The sequence below is a fragment of the Echinococcus granulosus genome (genome assembly GCF_000524195.1).
Source record: "Echinococcus granulosus chromosome Unknown EG_S00011, whole genome shotgun sequence".
Lineage (NCBI taxonomy): Eukaryota > Metazoa > Platyhelminthes > Cestoda > Cyclophyllidea > Taeniidae > Echinococcus > Echinococcus granulosus.
In genome coordinates, this window is record NW_020170391.1 from 1349673 (window position 1) to 1368144 (window position 18472).

The window sequence follows — 18472 nt, forward strand, 5'->3', positions numbered from 1 at the left end:
GACCCAATTACTTAATCTAGTGTTTTATGCTTACGTGGCAGCAAAACCACTCATGGAAATGCAGGCTTATCCAAGTGATTGAAAGGTTAAAAAGTGGTCCACCTCTAGGAGGTGTTTCAAATGAGGCTTTTTCTTGCTCTTTTTAAAAACTCTATTATAGGGCGGGGTGGCTCAACTCACTTCGTTCACATTTCATTGACATTGAATCGCGATGAGGTTGATTGAGCCACATCGCCTATTGTTTGCTAAAAATTTAATGTGTACTTTGTATGTACCCAAGCACAAAAGTAGTAGTAGGCGAATTTGGGACTTTTGGAAGACTAAAAATACTTACTTTTGGGTAAGGAAGACCTAGTGGGAACAATCGGCCCAGTATTTGTGCATGAGTGTGTGTGTTTTACCAAAAATCCGCCCATTCCTGTCTGACAAAAATACTGATTGCAAATTCGAGAAACGTGGCCATTCTTTGCAGAAATGGACCGAGTTTCTCTCGTGACTGAACGGGTGCTCATATGGGGTCAAAAGGATAGTATTTGGCACCGTCACATTATCACCTAGTCTTAAATAAAAATCGGTTTAGTTTTTTTAATCAATTGGATGGGTATATTGTTTAGTCTCTCCTTGAAATAGAGTTTTGGTTGTGATGACGCACCACACTGGATGCACAATTCAGTTGTCTTATTCTGTTTCGAGACATTTAACTGGATAATCTAACTAATCTTCTGCAATCTCGATGGCTCCTTTATTGCCAGTCGAGGTGACGTAGAACGTCGCGAATTAGTGTAAGTCGCCAGCACCACCTACAGTCCCTCTACCATTATTTTAACATAAACTATCACTTCATACAACGCTACTGCAATGCTGGTTCGAGCAGGACGCGTGTAGTAAATTCATAGATGAACAAATGGCTCGGTTTAAATTTTCCCTAGCTCCAAGGGATCCAGATGTCGTTGCCTAATTCCTTTGGCAAGTAGATGTGCACCATCTTTTTGTTGACCTATGACAATATCGCCTGTCATTTATCAAGGGCTTCCCACTGGATGTAGTTCATTGTACATTTGCCAGATTCTGCACAACTTAAAGGCCTCCAAACTTTTGCACGTCATATTTTAACGAAGCTGCTTTAACCTGCTTAAATACGACGTGTTCAGGCGGTGAAATATTTCACACCACAAAAAAACAGGGAACCAGTCACTAGCGTTTGAAGGGAATTTTTGTTAACCAGGTTAAATGGGAGAGGATTGACATATAAAATCATGTAAATATATAGCTTGTTTGCAAGCTTTTCTATGAAGTTTGTGCGTTTTAGAAGCACGCAATACCTCCGACTCCGAAAGAGGCCCTGACCTCTCCAATTGTTTTCGGATTGAAAGAACTCTAATTACGTATTTCTTCCTTTAAATGCGCCCACAACAGGTGCCCACAACGTTTACAGCGCCAGAGTTCATTATGAATAAGCATGAGCATTTGGAATCCCGGATTCCAGATTCCTTTGGCACCTCGATCACTAATAGCTATTTCTTTTTAGACTGTGAAAGTCGTGAGAAGTTAAAAAGACAAATCTATATGGGTTTGACATTTTCGCTGGTATTTTCTAAAACAACTTTTAATGTCATAACTTTTCAAGCCATCTAAAAGCTTGTTAAACGCCTCTTCCTCCCTCCTCTCCATCCCATTACCATTGGTTAACGAGGCTTCACGGCCATAGAAAGGATCAACGCCATCAAGTGGGCGTCTCTGAACACGAATGCTTAAATATAATAGAGCTGATTGTGCTACGCATTTTAATTGTAGAAACAAATTTCACAGGAGGTGAAATATAATAAAACAAATTGCCTTATGTAAACCTCAATAAAAGTTGCATTAGTATGAAAACAAATGTGTGCAATAAAACTCGCTTGAGAATGCTATAATAATAAAATTTTGTCCTACAATACCTACAAAGGGTGGTAACTATGGCCTAAAGAAATTTTAGATATGTTGTGCAGCAACAGCAAACAAGCCTCACTAAACTACTGAAACGCCGAGTTTGGGTACGAACCCGATGATGGAATGGAACCTATACGAACCGGATAAGAAAAGGACTTCTAGGATTCCCAATTTTTGTACTTTCATTAAAACGGACTCATTATTTTGGTCTATATTTATCCAGGCATTTAAAAAGTATCCTCTTATTAAAGTGAGTAATTTTTTACTTTCAGACTAAGGATATATAATTTAAAAGAAGATTAAGTAATGAATCCCACTTTAGGTTGGTAGATTTTATGCGAAGTTATTACGCGCATTGAATGACAATTCCTTGAATTAATTCCTTATGGCCTTGCTTATCTTGCAAAAAGTCAAATAGAAATGAGGACTTCTGCAGACCCTGACCGTAAGCTAACTGTGTGCAACATCTTCGGCATTCAAAATTAGCTCTTTATATTTACCTATCATCTCGCCTCTTGATCTGAGGGAACGATTGCTACCTCCCGCGCAAAAGTAGCGTTCTCTGAGAACTGCAAACACTTTCAATGTATCACATAAACAGTTCTACAAATGAAATGGAAGCAATAATGTGGCAGAATTGCTATACATTCTACTAGTTTTGTGCAATTAATACTGTTTGGTATAACATCGTTGCACTACGCGCAATAATGCTAATTTGAGGGAAGCTGGCTTTTTGTTCAAATTTATGACAAAGACCGAAGAATCCGCCCGATTTTGTATAAATCGCTCAAGATATCTGCATCCATTTTTATGACAAGACTATATTATTTTTTTTAGCTCAAAGGACTATTTCTCAAATGAAGAGTTAAAAGACGGGAAATCGTCTAAAGTCAATTCATATGCTACTTATTAAATTTATAGTATTTCTTCCCAAAATTACTAGAGAGGACGATGATTTTAGGCGTGGTGCACAGACGAGTCATGTGGAGCGGAGAATTCGAAAAGGGCTAGTAATTTTGATGAAGGTGTTTATTGAATCAAGGGAGACCGTAAACGCTAGTCACGGGTGCATCAGTTGCGCTGGCAGGTAGGTAGGTAGGTGGAGGGAGGGCCGCCAGGTGGCGGTGACTATTTACACCAGAGCTCCCGAATGACTGCTTTGTGAAGACGCATTGTGTAAGCTACATGCATTTACAGAACGTAGCCACACCCTAAGTAATGCTAGAATCATGGCACAAAGTCTCACTACACCTACAATGACTGATGCCATGCTAGCTAAAGAGTAAAGTCGTGCTGATCCGTAATCCAGTCCTACGTCTCGGGAACATCCTGAAACAGTGTCAAGGGGCAGGGATTAATGCCTAGAGAAGAGCACTCTCAAGAAAGCTAGGCTAGCCTAACAGCTTTGCCAACGATACCTCAACTACGTCAGAAGGAAATATCACTATTTTAATAAAACTTCACTTTCTCAATCATTGAACAATCGGACTCTTAATACAGTAAACTAAGCCAGTGAATCTACACACATGCATTTACATTGAGTGAGTCCAGGAGATATTTCAATGTGTACCAAATGAATTTTCTCATTTCTCTAGGTGCACATACATTACATATAATGCGATGGTGGTCTGCCCCTCGGTATTGGTGAGGCGCCACTTGCGGACTTTTAAATTTGTCTTCCTGTACCTTGCTGGGTTAGCTGGCCTTCGGGCCACGCCAGCAGCCCAAACACCTTCTCTGTGCTGAATATGTATATTCTGTCCGAGTATTGTGTCTTCTTTCTTCTTCAAAGAAATCTTGGGAAGCTACATTGCGTACTTAGCCTATCTTCTATTAATCATGCCGAAAAACCGATCTGGTCGTCTAAGCAGACTTATACGAAGATAAGTGAAGACTAGTGAAAAGAAAGGTTTAAGGGTAGTCGTTTTAACTTAATAGATGCGGAAAACAGCGTTTTATGAAATTGATCACAGAGAGCAAATCTGCTTAATGTAAATAATTCAGCAATTATTTGTTGAATCAAATAAATTTCACCAATTTCGCTTCATTTCATCACGAACTAGAACAAAACTAGAAGCACATCAGTGTGTAGCGTCCCGAGACTCCCTGAAGACGAAAGAAGACACAATACTTGGGCCGAATATATATATTCAGCACGGAGAAGGTGTCTGGGCTACTGGCATGGCCCAAAAGGCCAGCCCACCCAGCGAGGTACAAGAGGGCTAATTCAAAGTACAAAAGTGGCGCCCCACCACTATCGTACTACAAGTGTATCACAGGGCCGGATAGAAGGGAACTTCGGTTGCCTTACTCAAAATGCACAATGTGTAAAAAGGACGATGGCCCGAATCTGAAGCGATTATCAACCCACTTATTGTTAGCATGATTTTCAACGTTTAGGTATAAGGACTTTATCTGCTTTTAAGTGTTCAAAATGTATAGCTGGTATAGTGGGGCAAAAATCCACATTAACTAACACATTGTGAGCTTCCAATGGTGAGGAGATTTGGCTTTTACACTGTTAGTCCATTATAGGTCATTTGAATGCCCAGACGGGATATCGCTCGTGATATAATCAAGGCGATAAGTGTACCGGTAGAAAATATGGGTCAACATAAAACATCATTCGATCAAATAAATGCCTAAAAATCCAAAAAAGTGTAGGCGCAAGACAAACACAGGTGTACTTGTGACTTTTCTGCAATTAGGCCCATTCGTTTTAACAAACTGATGATAAACAACATTCTACTGGTCTTCCTATGGTTTCCTTTCAAATTGTTATTCTAGGTTCGTGGTCTCTGTCAATAGATAAGAGAGTTGAGTACAGAAGCAGGAGCTTTGCTAAAATAGGCATGAAAGTCATATGGTTCGTGCAAAGCTTGCCTGAAATGGTCTGGAAAGCATGCTAGCTTTTGCGGGGATTGTATTTGTTTTTATGAATTTTGCACGAATAAATTTTCTACCCGGTATTTGTCCGTCTAGGCGTTCATTAAAGTAACAGCATTGTTTAATGAGCTACAGTTCTGGTGTCTGAATTAAGTCAGTTCTTGAAATCAATCATTCGCCTTGCAAATATCTAAGGATATGCGTAATTGTTTTATTTTATTCGTTTTTGCATAATGGTTTATTTTGTTGCATTTAGAACGCAATATCTTTTCTTGCGTAATCTTTAATCGAGCAATACAACCTATTTTAGCTCCATAAATCCGGTATAATGATATTCACAACCTTCTGTTACAGTCTTACATGAGTTCAAATCAAGAAACAAGTTCTTTATTATTAACCACCACCCTTAGAATTTGTTATTCACCGTTTAATGTCAAAGACAATACTTTACTAAAACGGGTGATTTAACTTAACCTCGAAGCCCTCTTTTATTATTCTTTCTGCCACACCTTTTACTCCTGGAAGATACAGAACCTTGTACTTTATGTTAATTTTTCCTTGAGTTATGCTAAAAATTGCGAGGTGGCTCTGAAATTCCAACAATAGGAGGTGACAATAAGATATATTTCTTATTACAAAGTGTGTCGCTTTTTACTCTTTGATCATTTTAGGTTGGTATGCAGGAATGGTTAAAGGGCCTTGCTACAAAGCAAATGAATTTTCATGAAAAATATTACAGCACTTAATTTTTGCATGGAGGATTTCGAAGCAAAACTGTTCAAGAATGTCAAACAGCCAAAATAACTTGGAATTTCTTTCACACATTCTTTGAGTATTGCATTTTATTATACTTCCCTAGGATTAACTACGACTGCTTTAATTCATCGCATAGGGTTCCTTCATTGCTGATTACCAATAATTAGATAAATGGATGTGAAGGTGGGATTGTTTGTATAATTTTACATAGATTATAAGGGCCTAGAAGTAGGGGTTGTGGGTTTGGATATTCGCATGAATGGTGTTGTGCCAGTGACTGATCGGTAATTTTCTTCATTATAACCAGCGGTCTCATCGATTGCCAAGTTGGACTTTGGTAGGCTTAACATGGCATTTTGTGCATTGGGAAAACAGCAGACATGTGCAGCTACCCATTGATCCTGCTCACTTGAAAGGTTCATGACACAGCATTAATATTAATGAAGTGGGGATGACTTAGCATTTTACTTGGGGTATCACTGAGTAAAATCGTGATAAATGCGCCTCTAATGTAAGTTTACACGTTCTTTGAGGGTAAAATACTGTTAGACTGTTGTGTTTAGATGGTTTATTTAACTTTGATAGAGGTGATTTAGTAATTTCATTACTTAACAGATGAGTGCTTACTGAGTCAAAAGAAAGAAAGACTGTCCAGTCCTTTAAGTTAAAAGTACATAGAATTATCATATTTGACATCAATGAGCATACATAGCAAATAATAAATTAAGACTCGCGTTTCTAATAGGTGTCAGACCTGGTTGGACATCTTTCAAGATTTTAAATGTGTCAGGTTTACGACGAGTCATTTTAATGGCAATGACACGAAAAAATTACTAAGGATTAATTAACCACAGAATGTTAAAAAATCAAAGCAGTATGTCCTTATGCTATGCTTTTTTGACAAAATCAAAAGCTTTAGTTATATTCAACCATAAGCAAAAAACTAGTGCACAAAAAGTCTTTTAGATACCTCAGTGCGAAATAAACGAGAAAGTGGCTCTAAAATTCACTAAGCAGTCTTGTAACGTTACAAATCCTAGAACACCTATGATGCTGAGATTCAGAAGCTCTTAGAAAACGATATATTTCCGGTTTATAATTTTGTAATGGTCGAGCTGTCACTGACGATACCTAAGTCTTTGTCTCTTCAATTCAATTTTCTAACATTTTTGGCTAAGTTAGTAAGGATCTGTTTTTCTGAAATCACCGACGATGATCCTCAATTTGGTATGAAATCGCTTATTCCATAGTGGTATTCATGTTCCCCCTTATTCACGAAAAGAAGTACCAAACTTTATTAAAATGACGATAGCAAACAATGCTGAAGTAGTATTAAACATAAGCATCTTAATTTAAATCCACAATAGTAATCCTATAACAAAAGCAAATTGCAAGACTATCTATTGAAGCGTACTCAAGTATCGCAGTAATTTTTTGTGTACGTTAAAATATTCCTTTGCTAGTTTTTGAATTTTTGTTAAAGCCAAGTCGTGCTTTTCGGTCTGGTATTGTAAATGCTGCTTTTTATTATTAAAAGTGGATTTTGCAAGTACTATGGCTTTTTTTATACTTCTACACTCCTAGATTTATTTAGACATGTGAATGTGTGCATAATAAGTGCGAAGGAATTTAAAATCCTCCACATTCATTTTCTAATGATGCTTTTACGATTATTCTGTAGACACAGTTCCATCTTCTTCACTTTATTCGTCTCAAGAAAGTAGGTCTCTCCGATTCTTCTTGCTAATCACCTTTGATCTTGGCAAGGATAATAAACTCTCGTGATAACTTTTAAGGCCAACTTACGTCCTATTACTGAACTAGTCAAATATATAGCGATTTCGGCGAAAAAATGGCAAGTAACTTTGCCAAGACACTTGACTGAAGTAGAAGGGGTTCCAGATACTTTGGACAGAGTTATGGGGAAAAATAAGGCAATTACCCACAATTATTAAATTGGATAAAATCAGTGGAAATAAGAACAAATGTCCAAATGTCAATAACCAAAGTACAGCGAGTATTTCACTTTTAAATTCATTTACGCAACGTCAGTGACCATGCAAAACTAAACTGCTGAAAATTGACCATTTTAGATAAACATAAGATAGGAATCTGCAAAACGATTTTCTAAAACCTCTATATATTAGGCAACTAAACTTCATCTCAGCTGGAAGTTAAGAAGTATATGATGAATAAGTACGCGACGAATGGTGCTTGCTGCCAAAAAATAATCATTATTCAGTAAAATCGCTCAAGAGAGAAAGAATACCGAAATTTTTCCCATTCATAAATGGACTTATTAAACCACATTGATTGAAAATTCAACCATAAATAATTTTAATCCAACTTCAGGAAGATCATGCATATGTTGATGGGGGACAAAGCGTTTTTTGGAAGTGCATAAAATAAGGAAATACATGGAAAAGACGAGGAAGGAAATGTTGAGTGTCCATGAGGATTGAGGGCCATCGAATTGTCACCTGAATAGTTAAGATAGCGTTACTGCACGAAGCTCTCCGAGTTGACCTCAATGTTTTGACGAAGCATAGCCTCCTCACAGCGTTTAAAGTGTTGCAACTGTGCCGTTGCCATACTCACAAGGCCACTTGCGATTTTCTCCTAAAGCAAGGCGTTGTGCAAGCCCGATTATTAGCATTACCCTATAACAGAGCACTTTAGATTTGGATGAATTTTAAAAAATACCAGCCATACTGCCAGATACTTACATATCACCTTCTATAGATAGGGACTGTTAATGCTGACATATATGGTGTTGTTCCGGCTTCACAAGTATAAAACTAGCCACATCAAAGATGACCACAAAAGCGACATTTCATGTTAGAATAATAATAGGGAGAGGTGCATAACAAAGCCCTTCCTTGACGGAAACTGCCGATACGCCTCAATACTTCTTCAACTTTGAAATTTCCCTAATGGATGGAGTTATTTGAGTCTGCATCACTTAAATGCACGGCAACTACTTAATCACAGCTCTGAGTTTCCATGGTCTAGAGTTCGCACCACTTTAAGTCTCGTTGTGGACTCACAGCTGGCACCAAACGAGCTCTTGTTTCCAAAATGTAACGACACTTTCATCTGACCGTTATTTTTGTTCGATTTAATAATAATAACACTAACTTTCGATGGTAAGACCAAACCGGTTTCCCCACCATGTGGATGAAAACCCAATTACTACATGTATTGCTGCAGTCCAATCGGAGATGGCGCAAGGGCTTATCACTCTACGGACATTAAGGAATGGATCTGACAAGTGAAATTATGTTTCATTACAGCTCTAAGTTGGTTAAATTAATTTGTGGACTATTGGGAAGGCGGAAGATGGACACGTCCTGGATCGACCAAAGTTCAGTCAACTCTTGCAAATGGTCTAGAGGCTAAGAATGCCCAAATTCGTAAATGACTAGTTTTGGCATCGAATTATGAGTTTGGCTACTGCATAATACGTGGCAGTGGATGCATTCTGAAAAGCTTCACTCAGGTTGATTGCGAATTTGCTGAAGGTTAGAGAACCACTAATGTGCAAGTGATGTGAAATGCACCCTTGTTGTTTTGCACTGTTGAAGGAGTAACTGAGTAAGATAGAGCTGACGATCAAAGTCCTGCTTCGTCATCGCAACCTTCTTTTCATCCTGAAAAGAAGAAAAATGCAATCAATGGTGTCATAACGTATATCTTAAGTGTAGGGGAACAGGACCGTGGTAAAGAAAGTTGGTTACTTAATGAGCTTAAATAATCATTTGTAGTAAACTTTAATATAGGCGAAGTGATTTATAATAAGTTAACTCTTGGAACACATAACAATGATTGTTCCATTCCAAAGCCATCTCAATAGGCTAATATATCCCATAGGAATGCCAACACCCCATCTGGTACGCAATGTCTGAGAAATTGTTAGGTTGAGTCATTAAAACATTCGAGATAATAGGAACGTGTCGTGAAAACTCGAGTATAACTGGACAGTTTGGGACAATTTAAAATAATCATTCTGACGAATTGCAGGACAATGAATTACCGACACAAATGCTCATAGCATTGAGTTTTCCAGTACGATAATTGGCAACTCATTTTGAGTCGATTAAACTAGCTTCATTAATTTAGCTTTTACGGATATCAGACACCTTTGCATAAGGTCACAAATGGTTTAAACTCCATCACCTACTGCGACAAAAGATGCACACACCGAGAAAGATAAATAGCTGAGGTTGGTGCGAGGGGAACGAGTAATGCTTGGGTTACCTACTACTGCTACCAGGACGAGCCGTCCCGTGATTGCTTTGCGAACTACTCACTATGTGCAAATAAATCGCTTTGGCGATTGTCAAGGCACAATTTTGCTTTACGAACCACTTTTTTCCATTTCTTGCGGCGTGCCCAATCGTAGTCGATACGCAAGAGATCCAGTTTGCGTCGCTCCTTCTGTTAAAGACGTAATAAGACCATTTACGATGTACTGTCTTTTAAATAGACATAAAGTAGTTCACATCAAAATATGCAAAAGCCTTCTCGATAACGAATGTATATTCACGGGGAATACTGTCAGAATATTCAAACGCGATAACCTGGTCAAATGTGCCTTAAAGTCCTAATGACGTATTTTCGCCTATTTCCCATTAGCATCAGGCGGACCAATTCTTAAGCATATGAATAGATAAAACAACCCAAATTCTGCTACCAAATTTTTGATTTATTAATCAAGATTTCAGTCAGCATATTTGTAGAACAAAACATATTTTGATCATACATCTATAAATAAAGTTTTTAATTGTTGCACTCGGTTTTGAAAAGGACCAGATAGTAAAATACACAGCAGTGCTATTGCACATTGGAGTACAGAACAAGGCTAATGTTTCCCATGCCAATTTTTGGTAATAACGGAAGTCCACCTTCACTACCTGGGTTTAAGTAGAGTGCAAAAATCTAACTCCGCTTCAAATTTCCCCTTAAGTGCAGAATGCACTAATTTATAATCCACCTAAAAGTACCAATTATTGACAGCCCGCACCTGTACTTCTGGCCAATATGAAGTGAGAAAATCCTTAATGACCAAAAGCAATTCGGAATGAACATCCATTGCAAATTCGCGTTCCGACTGACCCAGACACGAATATGCTGATACACAGTGGGAAAGTGTTACAGCTGAAAAACAAACAAGTACGTTTAAATCTTAATGACCATTCGGAAGGAAAGATTGCATGATTTTGAAAATAGTCATACTTTGTTTAGGTTGTAGCTCATGTAGCACACAATAGTAATGAGAGAAACATAAAGCCTTGTTACTGCTAAAAAACACTACTGTAATAAATAACGCACACAGATCGGTCCCTGGCAGTTCAGCAGCACATCCAGCGATGATCTTGGCTAGTTTTTCAGACCTTTGTAGATGCATTGATGGGAGGAGGCTAAATTCACCCCCAATTCTTTTCGCTATTCTCCTTGCTGAAAATAAAGGTGTGGTCTGTTAGTTCAAGCACGCTATAAAACAGTGCATGAACATAGACCAACTATACCAGCATTAGGAGTTATCATGGCTTCCATTTGGTCCTTCAAATTCGTGCAAATTTTGTAGGTTATATCGGCATACGTGAACAACTGGAGGGTCTCAAAATCGTACTCAGTTTTGCCTGAAGTCCCAAAAACTTCGTCATTCATCTTAAAAATGGTGTGACTGAAAGGAATTCTACCTGTGTCATTCGATTCAGGCCTGTAATAGTGGACTCAAAAAAGGAGTGCATCTTTTGTTCAAATGGCATAGTCTTTAATCTAAAAACAGAGGAGAGCCGTGTGATAAACAACAGCTAATACTTGCTGAAACTATCCTATAAATTCCTTAATAAGTTATCAATTGGGACCAACAGGGTGATCTAACATGCGATATGATCTAAATTCACTGCAAAAGAAACACGCAAATTAAAGTCCCACAAAAACGGAGAATGCCTTGTCTTCTTTATTGTTCCAATTTTAAATAAGTGTAGTCATTGTAAGCCACGCAAAAACACATATTATACTGCAATGATTTCTCAACACGCGATGCCCACGAAGCTAATCATCAAGGCAACGATGCTTTTACTTAGTAACAGTGCTTACGAAAAAAAACCGCGTTGGCGACAAAACCAAGACTAAACCATCACTGTTTTAAAGCGCCAACATAACAAAAAAACATTATAAAATAATGTACAACAAAATAGGTTGTTAAGGAGCTCCTTTGTCATATGAACAACCAATGCTGCGTATAATTATATTACGTCTCTCCGATGACCACTCGGGAAAATTAGAAAGAAAGCCCTTTTAAAACAACGCCAATCTATACTACTTATCCAATGCGTTCATCATACTTAGTTTTAATCACCGGTTGCTCGACGCACTCAATAATACAAAGAACAACCTAAGCATACCAGAAACATTAGCATTGGCCTACTTTTATGACATGGAGTATGACTTGTACATGACCTACGCCTATTTTAAAACCACGCAAAATAATTTCTATTGCCAAATTACTGTAAATAAAATAAGTTTATGGATATACAACCAGAAATACTGCAAAGCTATTGCGGTTAAATAAATCAGATTCATCATAGAAGGAAAAATCACACCGCCTACCAGCCAAACAACCTGCACTAGTATTTGTTCTTTGACGACCTTTTAGGTAATGTAAAGCTTTTGCAAAAAGACGCAATTGAATCCAGTAACGGAGCAATACCAAAATAGGAATTTTAGCAATGCAAACATACACACGACATTTAATACCTCGGATTTAAAGGATATAATATTGCATAACATCATGAATTTACTAATGTGTATTAAAAATAAACGAAATCTAATTAGAACAAAAGTAGAACTACCTAGAGTAAAAGCTGCTAAAACGTCAAGCAACCAGGCCGTTGGAACTTTTCCCAGCTGAGCACCTGTGTTTCACTGTGTTTTAACAAAATTTCATGACCTAACGGAAAAGAGAAAAGTATGGTTTTTTGTTTTGATACGTTCTATGTTTCTGTAGTGATTCACTTAAACTGCTATTCAAAGAAAGTATTAAGGGAAGATTTTTGAAAGGAACACTGATTCTTGGCCTCTACAAATAATTTTGTGACTGCTCAGTAAAACACCATAAACCAATAGACTTTTAATCCAAATTGTCATAGTGGCCTATGATAATGAGTTTTGAGCCTCAAACATGCAACGCAAGGTCTGTCAAATAATAAATGCATTGAAAATGAGTTAAAATGAGGGTGTCAGAACTTTTCCCTGTGCTAACGAGTACCGTATACGATGATAACAGTACTGGAAATTTCAACCCCCTCTTGGGTAAGCAATTTGATTTTACATTTTTACATTGATCTTCTACGAATGAAATATGACAGTTCACATATGTTCTAATTTCATGGTGTATTGCTCGAAGCAATGGTAAGGTGTGTTACAATGAAAAAAGACTTGTCGCCAACTCAAAAAGGGTTTGAAAGGCTGTGGCTGCGATACGAGAAAAAAGTCGTCCAGCTTTTTTACAGACTGCACAGTCTGCATTGCTTGTGAAGTTAAGCAATCATTCAAAATATCAAAACACTACAAGGCAGCAACTGTTCAGGTCTGCTCTCATATTCAATGTCGAGATAGCGATACTACCTGGTTCATGATAATCTGAAGAAATAAGCTAATTCTATGCAGGGAATTTTTGTCATATGATTGACCTTGCTTTAGTATTTTCTCAATTACACATTTAAACGTGATTTATTCACATTCGTATAAAATAAATGCATTTATTTTTTAAAACTTATATGATTCACTCTCGGAAGTTTTTGGACGAAAAATTCGCCCTTGGTAAATCAATGTATCACCCCAAGTATCCCACGTTTGTCGTAATATGCCTAAATATTATGGCAGAACATGTATTACTGGCGCATAGAAGAGGTGAAAGCTATTAGCGCAACCTATAGGCCTTGCCACAGGGTGAAGGTGCAAATCGTGGAGGCTAGAGTGTTCTAGTAGATAGGTGAAGGCAAAAAGTCTATAAGACATGTAATACGATAGTGGTTTATCCCTCGGCATTGGTGAGGCGCCACTTTTGTACTTTGAATTAGCGCCCTTGTACCTCGCTGGGTGGGCTGGCCTTTTGGGCCATGCCAGTAGCCCAGACACCTTCTCCGTGCCGAATATGTATATTCAGCCCAAGTATTGTGTCTTCTTTCGTCTTCAGGGAGTCTCGAGACGCTACAGACAACTACATAGCCCCTCTTCTCCTAATCGCCGTCCCATCGCCTCCTTTTTCAACCTCCTACGCTAGCTATTACAATGCAGTCGGCACTTTAAAAACCACCAACCAAACATCAACGACAGTCATTTAATTTTCTAGCATGCGAGATGGCATTTGGCCCCAACATCACTGGTCCACTATGGCAATTTCCTTGCATCTAGAGTTTGGGACTATTTGCGAGCTGTATTGAGGCAAGGGAAATGCACCGACTTCATGCTGCTTAAGACTGGACAATGATCCTTACAATACTTGTAAGGAAATTGCCAAAAAATTCAGGCCTATTTTATAAAAGGGAAGATGTAGAAAGGGTTGCGCGAAGGTAGTTCTTCGCATTTATTCCGCCTTGCCACTTTGTTAGTGTTTCAATGCCTCCCAGTCACTTACCTTTTTGGGTTCCACTCAAGTAGTAGAGGCATGGAGAAAGTACGTCTTGTTACCTCAACTAACAACTTCATGTAAGTACAGTAGGCGTCTAAATAATGGATTTCAAATTGTTTTAAGCCAGATACTGCTTCAGTTTTCGAAATCATTCTTACAAACCACAGGATAGGGATCAACGTCTCAGTTAGACGTTATTTTTAGCCATTCCTCAAGGAGACCTAACCAGCTCATCATCCGTGGCATATGTCATTCTTATGTCATGTTAAGGTTTGGCATTCAGTTAGAGAAAGTAGGATAGCCGCAATTTTGGCTCGAATTCGTTGCCGCTGCCACAAATGTTGCATTTCGAGTCTTTCTTAAAGTAGTACCAAATCAAGATTGCATGCTAAAATTCATTACACACGTTCTGAATAAATGGAGAACTATTAGTATGGCCTGATGGTCATGGCTCAGAGCGAAAGCACAATCCGCGCGGACTGAAATGCTCACCAATTTCAATACACAGTTAAGCAAAGTATAATATTACAACATTGGCCGTTGATCCATATATCCTCATGGTGTTTTGTAAAAAAAATGCTAAAAGAACCAGAATATAACCTGTGTTTTGCTCTCATTTCTAAAAAGGCTTAGCCGCTTGATTTAACCTTTAGATTCTTAATTTTAGAAAGGACTTGGGTACTAAGCTGTTTGTTTGCCTGCGTGCCGACTTTCCATCAAATCGCTTAAAAGTTTATGTGCTGTGTCTCGTTTTATTGTTCTCTATCCCGGAAGAGGCGGTGCAGTGAAAAAGCTTAAAGCTTTTAGTGCTAATCAGTGAGGATTTTCATCCGCTCATCATTCAAACTCAACCTGCATTGACTTATAAGATGAAGTTTGCCACAACGCTTTCTAACAATTCACTTCAATCGCTACCATGCGCTCCTGTCAATGGTTCTGAATGTTTTGGTAAAGTTTAGTGTTCCACTGAGCCACTGCAGATTCGAGAGGCCAACAGCTGGTACGGAGAGTCAATTCAATGCCTACCACTTTGTAAATGTTGTGATAGTAACTCATATTCCGTCACACCATCACCATAACATTCTTAAGCAAATACTTTGGGGCTAAGGGCGGTTTGGTACATATTCAGTGGGACATTAAATGCTAAAGTAAGTTGATAAAAAGTTAGAAAAAAGAGCATTTGACAGAACTTAGGGATAGTGAAGCAACTCCTCAGCATACTACTGAACGTTAGTTCTGATATGCACTTTAAGCGCTTTTCCAGGCTCCAAGAAAGCTGAATTTCTGATCCCAATAGTGGATCCTGACATCATGGTGGGTATAGGTGAATGCAATGTACAAAAAATGCAATAATGTATTCTGGTGTACACTTTGCGAGTACACATGAGTTTGAGCGAGAAACTTGCAAGCTAAGTTCACTATTTGTGCAAAACAGGCATCGCATCATGCACATTGTAGTTCTAAGAATCTTCTCAGCCTCCCACTAGTCAAGGTGTGGTGTGCGGGCTATGCCTTTCTAACGACTCATTAATGAACACTAGCGAAGATGCTCATCTCTGCATGTGAAAATGCTTTTGTACTTAGAAAGGTGACGAGAATTTTCTCCCACTATAAAAATCACTTCAAGACTGTTCAAATTTCTCTCTTTGCATTAACAAATAATGCTCTGAGCTGTACCGTCGGCAACCGTTTAAACTCGGTTCCTCCTTTACAAACTCGCAGGTTTTTAAATCGCCTTTTTATTCTAGTGGAGATTTCGGTGTCAAAACAATTTTCACTTAAAATGCATGCGCTCTTTACTCGGCGCAGATTGAAGACTTGCAAACATTCATCGTTTTGTAAAAAAAGTCTAGATATAAGGCAAAAATAGCTCCCAAAATGTCATTGCTTCACATTAGTGAAGATCGCAAGACAAAAAATTCTTTTCTTGGAAATATTCTAAATATTATACTTGCTAATTTTCAAGTCAAACAGAGGCTTTCGAGTTTAGCTGGGTTTCGTTATGTAATCCTGTGCCTCAGGAAATTCCGGTATTCTTTGTCAGTACGCTCTGTAAGCTTAACGAAGCATTCACGTTCTCCATGCTACACAATAACAGAAAGCCGCCTTACAGCCTAGTACTAACCATTTTTTTTAAATTATGGCTGAATGTGCGTGATTCCATTCATCGCTTCTCTACACAATTTGACACTTTCAACGGTACTCACATTGACAGCCTACAGAATGGCTGCTGTAGGCTTGGAACCACCGGGACCAGGCCTGTAAATGACGGGAGTCGATATTCGGAACGGTTACACCGCTTGCATCGATTTTTTCAGTTGAGCTAGCCATCAACGTAGGAAGTGTTTGAAGTATACCATTAACACCCGAGGGTTCAGATTTCACCCTCTCCTTAACAGCATCGCCCCCTCCGGTCGGCCTCAACAGGCGCAGGTAACACCCGCTTGCTTTAAATTTCACCGCCACCGAAACCTGGTCTTATCACTAATCAACACCTCGCAGTAGGCCCCCTACTGCCTTCCAAATTGTTACACTAGTACCGTAAACCAACTTGCTCAAACGAATGGAGACAGATTCCACACGGGATTTCCCACAGAGATTCGTACTCAAGCTAGGATTCACTAGCAACAAGCCCATTCGGCAAATGTTCCATGGAACGGTACCAAGGTGGACAAAACCCCTTTGTAAGACGTATACTTCTCCCTCCTTGTAACTGAATAGTTACCTATCCACTCATCATGAGATGAAACAATAGCGAGAAATTTTGGAAATGGGATATTTCTTCATGTGAAAATGCCACCCTCAGAACAAGTATATGGAGTAAATAGAAGAAAATAAACGACACTAAACAATATTAAAAATGACTTTTTTCTTTTAGAGGCGATTACACAAATCGACTTAGTGCTGTTATTTACAGTCATTCAGAGTAGCAAGTTACTTAAGAGAGATTTGGGTTACGAAAGAGTTCAGCTTGCTTCTTTATTCTGTAGTCATAATCCTTCCGGTTCTGGATAAACAACGTGTATGCGTCCGCCTGTGCAGGATCCTTGGGATTAGGGTGGTCTAATAGATCTTGAATTCCTAAAAGGATCTGGAACCTATTAAAAAAGTATATAAGCTTACCTGCTTGATGGTAACCGCAGGACGCCAGTGCTTTTCCTCATCCAGAAGCGAAAGACAAACAGTCCCCGAAGGAAAAATATTAGGATGGAACAGAGGCGGTTCGAATTTGCATTTTGGTGGAGTCGTAGGATATTCAGGTTTGAAGTACATGCGGAGGTGAAAAAGCCCACCTTCCCACAAAGTCTGGAAAGTTGCCAGGATAAGTGACCACCACTTACCCCTTTTTTGCCAGGAATGCTACAATCCCAAGTCATGAGGTCAAGAGTGCCATCAGCGTTTTTAGTGGGCTTAGCAACAAATCCCTATGACGTGAGAAGTTGAGAAAAACCCTTACAAATGGGTGGTCTCTGCGCCACGCTTTCCTTTCCTCAGCCAACCTTTTCAAAGCAATACCATCGGCCTCACTGTAATCACCCATCACTGTAAAAACCAAAAAACAACTATGGCGGCTTCCCCTCTGATTACTTATAAGTTGCAATTGAGGTACTGGATTACAGTTATGTGCATGAAATACCTTTGTATATAATTAAATCAACCTGTTTCTCAAAAAAGAAAAACCAATGGCAAACAATTTTAAAGGTTTTATCAGTCTAACTAGAGACTTTATGATATAAAAATTGGGACATTAAAAAGCTTAAAAAGCAACAAAAATCAAACGGAAGACATTTTTTTTAAAAAAACAGGTAATATGCTTGTCTGATGACAGCAACATGAAATTAATTTACGTAAAACAAATCGGTCTAAAAGCATTTATCTGAGAGGTTGAAAAGCTTTTGCAATAGACAAGAGCAAGGTTAAGTGGGGGGGGGGGGGGAAGATGCATTTCGAGATTCTTAATTAAGTGATAACTATTAAAAATAATCACTTGTAAAATGGCTGCCTGCTAGCCAATTTAAATGCTTGTTTACACTTAATTTTCCATCATTTTATTTTTTTTAACGTCCAACCATTCGCAAATGTGTTGCACGTCTTTTGGCATACTTCTAGTGTGCTAAGGCTTTTTCTAATTATTTGTTGTATGTCTGTTTCAGTCTTAGGTTTTTGTTGTAAAGGTGTCATTTTACCCAAATATTCTACGTTAGCGTTTAAATCCATCGAATATGTATCGCGTCTTTTGCCTGGCTAATTCTGGTGCAT

General features: G+C 38.5%; 2 protein-coding genes across 2 annotated transcripts; both read right to left on the reverse strand. All coding sequences in view use genetic code 11, as the record gives it.

Annotated features, from left to right (window-relative positions):
- Positions 1–8070: 8070 nt before the first annotated feature.
- Positions 8071–13107, reverse strand: EGR_02515 (Endophilin-B1; the record flags this gene model as incomplete). The annotated part of the gene is made up of 9 exons (XM_024491764.1): positions 8071–8190; positions 9132–9221; positions 9937–10008; positions 10595–10728; positions 10903–11028; positions 11100–11241; positions 11274–11352; positions 12454–12529; positions 13029–13107. 9 exons carry the CDS (start codon positions 13105–13107, stop codon positions 8071–8073), a joined length of 918 nt encoding a protein of 305 aa, XP_024353915.1.
- A 4043-nt stretch (positions 13108–17150) lies between these two features.
- Positions 17151–18430, reverse strand: EGR_02516 (SUMO-conjugating enzyme UBC9; the record flags this gene model as incomplete). The annotated part of the gene is made up of 6 exons (XM_024491765.1): positions 17151–17303; positions 17336–17518; positions 17554–17637; positions 17670–17755; positions 17850–17871; positions 18317–18430. 6 exons carry the CDS (start codon positions 18428–18430, stop codon positions 17151–17153), a joined length of 642 nt encoding a protein of 213 aa, XP_024353916.1.
- Positions 18431–18472: the final 42 nt, after the last annotated feature.